The 10,233-nt window shown below is 29.0% G+C and overlaps 1 protein-coding gene across 7 annotated transcripts in view; it reads left to right on the forward strand.

Annotated features, from left to right (window-relative positions):
- Positions 1 to 9,176, forward strand: part of LOC143223063 (uncharacterized) — a 65,927-nt gene extending 56,751 nt beyond the window's left edge. For 6 of the 7 annotated variants that reach the window (XM_076450470.1, XM_076450467.1, XM_076450469.1 and 3 more), the window contains 3 exons: positions 1,219 to 1,349; positions 6,206 to 6,326; positions 6,812 to 9,176. In XM_076450470.1, coding sequence (XP_076306585.1) covers positions 1,219 to 1,349; positions 6,206 to 6,326; positions 6,812 to 6,943 — 384 coding nt within the window. In that variant the 3' untranslated portion in view covers positions 6,944 to 9,176. The remainder of the gene's footprint in view (positions 1 to 1,218; positions 1,350 to 6,205; positions 6,327 to 6,811) is intronic. The other variant, XM_076450474.1, reaches the window with a different exon arrangement.
- The last annotated feature ends 1,057 nt before the right edge of the window (positions 9,177 to 10,233 follow it).

Raw genomic sequence — 10,233 nt, forward strand, 5'->3', positions numbered from 1 at the left:
TAAGTACTTGCACTATAACTTATGACATAGCATGTGTATTTTCACAAAATTTGGTAGACCTTTTGTAATGATTACAAGTATTTTGTAAACAAAAAAATCATATTTATGATGAAATATTTTTACTAAAGATACGTTTGTGAAAATGGAGTATATTTTGTTACTAGTTTGAATGCAAAGTGATTTCATGTTATGATTACAAAAAACTATTTTTTATCCTAAAAATTTCAAATGATTTGTATAATCTCTAAAACTTCTTAAATATTTTTTCAAACATTTGTTTTCAGTAAGACTTTATATTTTAAGCTGTTGATTGGTTATTCATATGTCATATATTTAAGTAAATATATATAATGAACTGTTTACAAAAATGGATAGAGGTAAATTTCTTAATTTACTTTTAAATTATAATCTACAATTTGATTCCAACTTTATTGACATAAATTCATAAAATAGTAGTACTATAACATTTTGAATGCAAATTAACAAATGTGATGATGTGGCCTTTGACCCGTGACCCATCGTGAAAGGGTTAACTTGTTAAATTTATTTGATCTGAGAACTTATTACAAACTATAATGTGCATATCAGTTAAATTCTTTTTATGCTGAACACAGTGATGTATTGAGACCCAAGAAAATTATTTAAGTAATAAGTGAATAATACACAATAAATAATTACTTTATAGCCAAATGAATAGGAAGTTGTACTTAGATTGTATTGAAGATTGATAGAGAATTTTAGGTAATAATTACAAGAAATGAATAACAAAACTCAAACAGCTGTGGTCAATATATATATTTATGAACATAGCTGAGATCTTTTAGATGAGAGTACCTAATTAAAGAAACTATAAAGTAATATTGTGTAGCTTTGTGTTCAACTACAAACAAACAAACAAATCCTTTATCCTCTCAGGCATGAGTGTAACATTATTCAGAATTTATAAAGCTTCCTGTTGGCCCAGCAATAAGTCTGAGGTTGATACCATTGAAAATTGGGTTTCAGTACTTACAATACTAGGCAGAACATGGATGTAGTCTTGTGATCAATAACAAATAAACAAAAAAAGGTTTTGACTTTATGAAGCAAAATTAGGTAACCCTAGGTTAATGCAAAACTTTTACATTGATGTAGTTACATTTTTGTAAGAACTTGTTTACTATATGAACTTGCAATGCATTCATTCAGTTAGAAATTTAAATGTATTTTTTATTTTAGATTTTAAGAGCTACTGGAAAGCCATATCATCCTGCATGTTTCAAATGTGTGGTTTGTGGAAAATGTCTGGATGGCATTCCATTCACTGTTGATGCCACCAATCAAATTCACTGCATTGATGACTTTCACAAGTAAGTAGTCCTATGAATTTCAAATTAATTTTATCAATTATATACAACATCTAGATTGTTCCAAACAAGCTATGCTTAATTTCCTAAAGTATATACTTTAAAAAAGTCTTTGATACATCTAGATTGTTCCAAGCAAGCTATGCTTAGATTTCCTGAAGTATATACTTTAAAAGTCTTTGCAAAGAAATTATTATTATATAGATAGATCCATTTTATTCTAGCTTTTAGTCAGCTAATAAATAGTTTTACATATTTCTAAAACAAAAAGCATGTATAATCTGAGATAACCAACTTAATATAATTTCACTTAAGTTAGTTTGTGTTGTGAGAGTTTTAATAAGGATAATTTGAATGTTCTTGTTCTTCTATGATTTTGAAAAATCATTGAAGTATAAACTACCATTAGTTTTTCATGTCTTTTGGTAAACTGTTAGAAAAATAATACAAATTGATCATTTCATTACAAAATTAACTTTACTTTTCATTGAGTCATTTTATGATTTTTACTTACAGGAAATGGGTGAGAATTAACCCTTTCATGATAGGTCATGGATCAAAGGCCATATCATCTTGTTTGTTGACTTTTGTTTGAAATTTTATTGAACTACTATTTTATGAATTTATATCAGTAAGTTTGGAATCATATTGAAGATTATAATTTAAAAGTAAATATTAAAAGAACACATCTAAATATAGATTTTATTGAGTCCTGTGGTATGTTGAATGTACTACTGTTTAAAATTAGATGCTTTGATGTCAAAATACAAAGTCCATAGTTTTGTACAAATCAGGAACTCAGATTGCCAATATTGACAAGCTAGAATATAAAATAAGAACCTTGTGTCTTTTTATTTTGCTGAGATATGGCTTATGTATTGAATCAAACACAGTGTCCCCATTCACCTCTTTCCATTTTTCAACACGGTCTCTTATGTACATTTTTTCTTATATTTGACATATTAATAACTAATCAACAGCTTAGAATGTCCACCTAGCAGTTTTCTTAGCCATTTTCATCTGTGAAAGGCCACCATATTCATTTGAACTAATATTTGAAGGAGGTAGGTTGTGACTTCAGTCTGCTTGAAGTTTCATATTCTTTTAGACATAAATGCAGTTTAATTACTAAACTTAATAAATTATAGTGGAATTCTGTAGTATCAGTATAGTTATTTTGAATTTTTTTTGGTTATTCAAGTGTCTATATAAAATCTACCAAATCTTTTGCTTGATATCCTCCATATCTGAAATTTTAAAAGGCTTAGCAACCTTTGTCCAGCGGCAACCGAGTTCAAAGGTCGTAGCTAGAAGAGAGAATTATTTGCTCTACTTCTTTATTTATTGTCCTATATTTTAAGAAAAATAAGTTTTGTAACTTATTTCTGATTAGTAATAATCACTGTCATGTATAATGTATAATAATTGAAATATGACTGTATATTAGAAAATCTTAATTTAATAAAACATACGGAAGACTAAAGGTCAGTTTTATATTATTGGATATGTAACATGAGTGTTCATCCCCTCTTTTAATGCAAGTTATGTGATTCTAGCTAAGTGCAACTAGGAGGTTAATATAATAAATAATAATAAATATATAACATTATGAGACTTAAGCTACTTAGACTAAACATTTGTATTTTCATATTATAATGTGTAGTCATTCTAGCAAGAAAAAAGCATAATTTATATTTACTTTCTAATTTTTTATGATGATTATGAGGTTGGTTAATTGACAGACTCCACATAGTTAGAATGTAGAAAATAACATAAAATATAAAGTCTTATTGAAAACAAAATTTTGAAATGTATCCAAGAGATTTAAGAGATAAATAATATTTGAGATTTTGGGGATGAAGAATAGGATTTTTAATCATAACATGAAATAATTTCACACTTTGACTAGTAACGACAAAGACTAGATATCTTAACAAGTAAATCTTTAATAAAAATATTTCATTAAGAAAATTGATTTTTTTGTGTACAAAAACTCGTAATATATACAAACAATCTACCAAATTTTGTGAAGATATACATGCCGTATCAAAAGTTACAGTGTAAATATTTAATGTGTGCAAATATATATACGAACTTATGTATATCATACTGAGCCTGTTGCAAAAGGGTTAACCAGTAAAGAAAATAATTAATAATCAGTAAGAGAGTATTAATTGGCCAACAGTAAGAGCTCTGCTTAGTACTTGCAGGGTTACCTCACTTTCAGCAGAAAAATTTCAAGAATTATTTCATGGGTTTTTGTAGAACTTCTAGAATGCAATTAGTGATCAATAAATATAATCAATAATAAATAAAAGAGTTAGCAATGGGTGGTGATGACTAGCTGCCTTCCTTCTAGTTTTACATTATTAAATTAGGGACAGTGTGTGCAGATATGTCGAGAAAACCCACTTGTTGAGAAATGTATATGCAAAAACAGCTCGTTTGGGTTGAGAAAATATTTTACGTAGAAGAGCGAACAACGTTTCGACCTTTTTCGGTCATCGTCAGGTTCACAAAGAAAGAAAGAGGTAACTGACCAGAAGCTGACCACATGATTCGAAGGGGTTGTGTAACTGAGTGTCGGAATGTAGAGGGCGGTGTTAGATGTGTGAATATATAATTTTATATTATTTATTTTAGTTACCTCTTTCTTTCTTTGTGAACCTGATGATGACCGAAGAAGGTCGAAAAGTGTGTGCAGATAGCCCTCGTGTAGCTTTGCAGGAAATTCCAAAAACTTTCAATGTCCAGATACTTGTAGAAGTTTTTAAAAGAAAGAATAAATGGTTAGGAATAGTTTTGAATCACTAAACAACTGTCATGTTTAAAACTTGATGAACAAGTTTATTGTGTAAGTTTTTACTTGAGTCCTTGAACACCAATATTCTTCTGCAGGAACAGCAGATTTGGTTTTGTTTCAAAGTGATGCAACTTTACAAGGTTAAAAAAAAATCAGTTTTTAGGAATTTATTAAATTTTTCTCTTAGTCAGTCTCATTTGAAATTTGATAATGGTATTTATGATCAAATAGATGGCATTGCTATGGGCAATTAATGCTTAGTCTAATAAATCTGCTTCTGTGTTATCCTGAAAAAAACTGGTTAGATAACACATGGATGTTGATGACACCTTTGTTATTCGTAAGAAAAAAAAAAGAACATGAATTTATTTTTAGAATATTTAAACAGATAATATCCTTATATCAGGTTTATGGTTGAAAAAGAAAATAACTCAGATTTTTCTGTTTCTGTATGTTGATGTTAACAGATTAGCTGTTCATTTAGAAATAGGAACATAACATAAACCAGTATGTAAAGGATTGATTGCACAATTACAGTGACAGATTTATACCTTTTTAAATTTAAGATTAGTTTGGCACATATTTTATCAAGCTTATCATACCAGCATGTCAATAATTATAATAATAAATAAAAAAAGAGAATGTGTAAAACATTTTTTTAACAGTTGTTTTCATTTCTCATTACTTAAAGCATTTAAAAATATTTGTACAAACTAGTGTTCCAAAACTGTAATCTTGCATCCATTTATGGGTGAAGACAATTAGGTTTTGAAAAATAAAATTAAGATGTTTTGAAACTAAACTGCTATGTGAGATCAACTATACATTGTTTAGAGCATCATATAAAAGAACATGTAAAGACCTGATGCTGGTAGTTTTTTAAACATCTTTAGACATCTATACTGAGAACTTTGTGAGAATTTTGCAGTAGTATATAGTTTCAACAATGAACAAGATGTTCATAGATAACTGTTTGGATACTAATTCATAAGCAGTTGAAAATTTTATAAGTAGAATTGACACTACATTCATCTGCACGCTAAAAGTTATAAGACTACTTGGAAACTTAACTCAGAAATACTTTTGTAAAGTCAACATATCATCAATTTGGGTATGAAGTCATGAACATATGCACAAATTTAGCAATGTCTAATTGTGATGTTGTATTCATTATATGGTGTTTTTTGATTGGATCATGTTTTAAATAGGTTGATAGTATAAATCAAGCAGTCCATCAATAATACAATGACACAGTCTAACTTATGACTAGGTAGACAGAATGGTCTTGATTATGCAACACTGCATATCCCTAGATTTTTATTTCCCTGTATGCTATGTAAAATTCTTGAACTTAAAAAAAATCCACATATTTTAAGATTAGGAAATTATTAAATAAAATTCCCAAACTTTTATTAATTTCAAGAATCTAGGAATTCTGGATGAGGTCTAATTGCAGCTTATTAGCACAGCATTATACATTTGGAGTTACTCCCTCCATTATCAACAGTGCTCATTCTGATGTTCATTATTATGTATTATTCATCAACACTACAGCATCCATTGTGATCCGAGTCTTTGGAGAATGATGATGTCCATTTTAAACCGTGTATCTCTAAAGATGTTCCACATATCCACACTTTATATGTATGTTGGCTTTGAACACATTTAAACAGATTTAAAGGGACAATTAGACTGGCAGCATTGCACTACTTAGTGGCCAGTCACTTACTGTGAATTACATGTAAACAGTTAAATATATTATCTCTAGTGCTACACCTAAAATCTGTGGTGAATGCACCTGCATTAACATGCATAAATCACTTGGACTGTTTACACACAATATTATGTAATTATTTATTTATCAAGGAACACTTGTATAGTAAGATGATAACAGCATAAACTTAGATCACAACAATTTTGATATTGAGAGGCAAACTTTCTTCACTAATAAGAGATTTGTGAAGTAGTTTTGTTCATATTGGTCTGTTATTTGGATATTGCACATTTTTTGTTGTCTAATATAGAATTATTGATGTGCAAGGTATGAATATTTCAGAAAGTTTGCTCCTCGATGTTGTGTTTGTAAACAACCTATAATGCCTGAACCAGGTCAGCAAGAAACTGTTAGGGTTGTTGCATTGGATAGAAGTTTCCATGTCAAATGTTACAGGTGTGAGGTAAGTTGTACCCTGTTCTTCTGTGTTCAAGTATTCTTTTTATTGCTGCAGTTATGACATGTTATTTTTCATGTGCATTAAATTAAGTAATTTAACTAGTAAGACATACAAAACATTATAACTATTTAATATATATTTGAAAATAAAATTGCTCAAGTTAAAAATATAGTTTTCACTTGAAAGCAATATTTAAACATAAATCGTTAAGTGGACATATGTTTCAGTGCTTTTAAAATACTAAGTTCTGAAATCCATTTATATACTTGAAAGAGTGCATTTAATAGAATCCTTAAGGTACTTATATTTATCATTTAAACATGATAATGTAGATTAATAAGCATGTGAAAAGTTTTGTTTGTTTGTTTGTGTTTAAATAATAATTTATAATAAAACCTAAAACAACAATAACAAGAAAAATTCAACTTGAGATTAGAAGTGCAGTTTTTTCAGCTGAATAATTGTTGTAAATTGATTTTTCCCCTCAGGACTGTAGTTTGTTACTATCCTCAGAAGCTGAGGGTCGTGGTTGTTATCCTTTGGATGATCATATCCTTTGTCGAAACTGCAATGCTAAACGTGTTCAGGCCCTGACCTCTCGTATGACAACAGAATTGTAGATTCTTTGTCTGCTGTGTGACTTGTATTTCTGTGGACAGGTGTAAAAACTGGCAATTCCATGTGTCCATTGTCCACAGCATTACCAATGTTTAACCAATGAGCTTATACATCATTGAAAACATTTATGTCCTTATACTGAATAGAATATAGAAATATTAAGTGGTTACTGTACAGTATTATTGTGAAGAAAAAAACAGAAGAGAATTTTATGAATGTACTACTTTAAACAGAAATTTGAAATAAGATTGTTGCACTTTCAAGAAATGTGGTCTTTTAAAGTCGTCACTTTTATTTTAATGTTATTGCAAAAATATAATTGCATTTAAAGAGTCAAGAATTCACTGTAGTACTTTTTAAAATTAAACAATTAGGTGCAGCTGTGTTTTAATGCCATGCTTGAGTTTGAGCATTTATGATGGCTGTTCATTTTGAATAATAATGTGAACTATTTTATATGCAAGGCTTTTAAAGAGTTCTTTATTTTTATTTTTTGCTGAAATAGGATAGTTAAGAAACATGACATTTTATTAGTTCCTATTTTTGTTTCAGTGTATTGTGAAGCATGCATTAGGAGGAAAATATTGTTTGATTTGATGTAGCATCTTTGCTTTTTGATATTGTTTCTTGAAGTTGATTTTTGACTTTCATAATACTGAAAGGTTTTATCTCATTGGAAAAAAATATTTTTGTGATTTTGTTGAGAAACATAAAATGGCACATAACTTTAAGAATACAAGTTTTTCTTGGTTCCATTAAAAAAATGTACATTTATTATACAGTTCTACACAGTTTGAGATTTAATATAGAACTGAATAAACATTAAATGTATCACAATGACATTTCTAATTATTTGCAGTTTATCTAAATTAATTTATATTTATTAAAGTGTTTAAAATGATAAGAACAATTACACAGCAGTACTTGCATTGGTAACAAAAGAAAAGTTAGTCTCTAAAATTGTCAGTTCATTTGATAAATACATTTAATCTAAGGCTTAACATTTTTTATTGTAACACTGTGGGACTAGAGGTGGTAGTCTTTTCATAAATATTTTTCATGCATTTTATATATACTTTTAGAAAGTTTTAAGAAATGTATTTGAAGAGTCAAAGTTTATCAGTTATTGTACCAATTTGTGGAAAGAGTGTAATATTATAGTGTTGTTCTAGGTAAGAAACTTCAAGTGTAAATCTTCAAGAGCATTGTCACACACTGCCATATTTTGAATTAAATTAAGCCTTATAAGGATTGCTGTATATGTCTAATGGTACCAAAATATAAACAAATGGCTAACGTGTGTAGTATAACTCTGTATAATCTGTTAGGTCAAATTAAAAAGGGTTTATTTGGTCATTCATGTGCCTTCAACTATGCCATATACTAAAAGAAACATTGACCAGTTTTGATATTATCTTACACATTAAAGAAGTATTGCAATTATATTTTAAAACGTATGAAACTGTTGTATAATACTACACTTACAGCATTGTCATAAAGTCTATGAATATTATCTAACAAAAGTGTAAAATTATTTATCCTAAATGGATGAGACATTGTATTATGCTATTGTATAAAGATAGAATATTGTGTTAACTGAGAGTTTAAAAATGTTTGCTTGAGTTTTAATTGTTGAGTGTTGACTTCTTTATGTAAGTAGTGTCAAATCAAATGTATTTACTAGAACTTGAAAAAGAAAATTACAAACGTTACTCAGTTGGAAAACATTGAAATCAGCATTACCTGTTAATCTTGATTGTAATTATGTTTCAGGGATAATCCAAAACTCTCAACTTTTCACACCTAGAAACACACAATCTTTGACTTCCCTGCTTTCTGAATAATTTTGAACCTACGACTTACAAGACACCACTTCACTTCTGTATTGACCTGTTATTCTAATAATTCAGTTTTGAATTTAGAAAAATATAATGTATAGATGTTTACATGAAAAGATTGTAATGTTGTAAAACCCGTCCATTAGGATACTCTATGATTATCTTTTTATTCCTTCAGTATTCTAACATGCTTAGACAGTAGCTGTTGCATTTAGGCCTGCTAAACAGAACTTGTATGCAATGATATTCTGCTGGTTGAACAAGCTGTTCTTGTAGTAATTAATTTTTATTTAAGTCGTGACTGTAATACTTACAACGAAACACGTAAGCAGATCTTAAAATTAAGTGCCAATATATATATATATATATTATGAAAATAAATGGTTGAAAGTTTTAATTTTGTCTTGTTTTTTAACATCTTTAAGAAGTTCAAGATGAACTTTCTTAAAAATGAAAAACAGGTGAAAACCATGATTGGTGTTTAAAACAAAAACTAAAGTATTTATAATTTGTTCCATCAACTTGGTATCTGATTTAATGAACAATTTCAACTAGAAACAGTACAACTATACTTCCACTATAATTAGCATTATAAATGAAATTAACAATATGCAAGTCAAGTTTTATTAAAGCTCACAGAAGATATGACTTATGGTTTTCAATCACCAAATTTAATAATCAAGGTTGTGTACATAATTATTTCTCTTTCAGTGAACAACCTGGTAAACATAGAGGTTGAGTACTTTATTTCAAACATTTTAAAACCTTACTACAATATTACAAAGCATGTTGCCTTGTCCATTTATGCTCTAGCTGATGACAATGCATGGTTACAATTCCTCTGCAGTATAGTTACATTGCAGAAGGCTCTGTCTCTCATGACCATCTCTTTCCACAATATGAGTAAAAAAATTTATTTCTGTTTGCATGAGTGAATATTTTCTCAGTTTATGTTCAAAACCTGTTTTAAGTATGTTCTGGAATACTGCTTTTAAGTTCTCAGATGAAAACTCAAAAGTGCAACCAAAAGCAATCCTCATCAGCATATATCTGGCAGCTCATCAGATGTTCAAAAGTAGCTGATGTGTTACACAGACTAAATGGCATGATGTAGAATTCATAAGCTATCTCTTACACTAAAAACAGAGCAATCTTAGGCCTGCTATTGTCTTTCAGCTTGACCTTTCAGTATTCAAATGCTATATTCAAGGCATTGAACCTCTTCAGTGGCAGAGAGGTATGTCTGAAAGCTTAGAATTTATTAAATAGTTTCAGTACTTGTGGTGGACAAAGTTCAGATTGCCCACTGTGTAGCTTTATGCTTAACAACAAACAAATCAAGGTATTTAAACAATGGGAACATTCCAGCATATCCAAACATTAAGCTGTTCTTGTATGTATTTACTATCATCTGCATAACAATGGACATGACCCTAATGTTACTGCTTACACCA

Source organism: Tachypleus tridentatus, chromosome 8 (genome assembly GCF_004210375.1).
Source record: "Tachypleus tridentatus isolate NWPU-2018 chromosome 8, ASM421037v1, whole genome shotgun sequence".
NCBI classification, from domain to species: domain Eukaryota; kingdom Metazoa; phylum Arthropoda; class Merostomata; order Xiphosura; family Limulidae; genus Tachypleus; species Tachypleus tridentatus.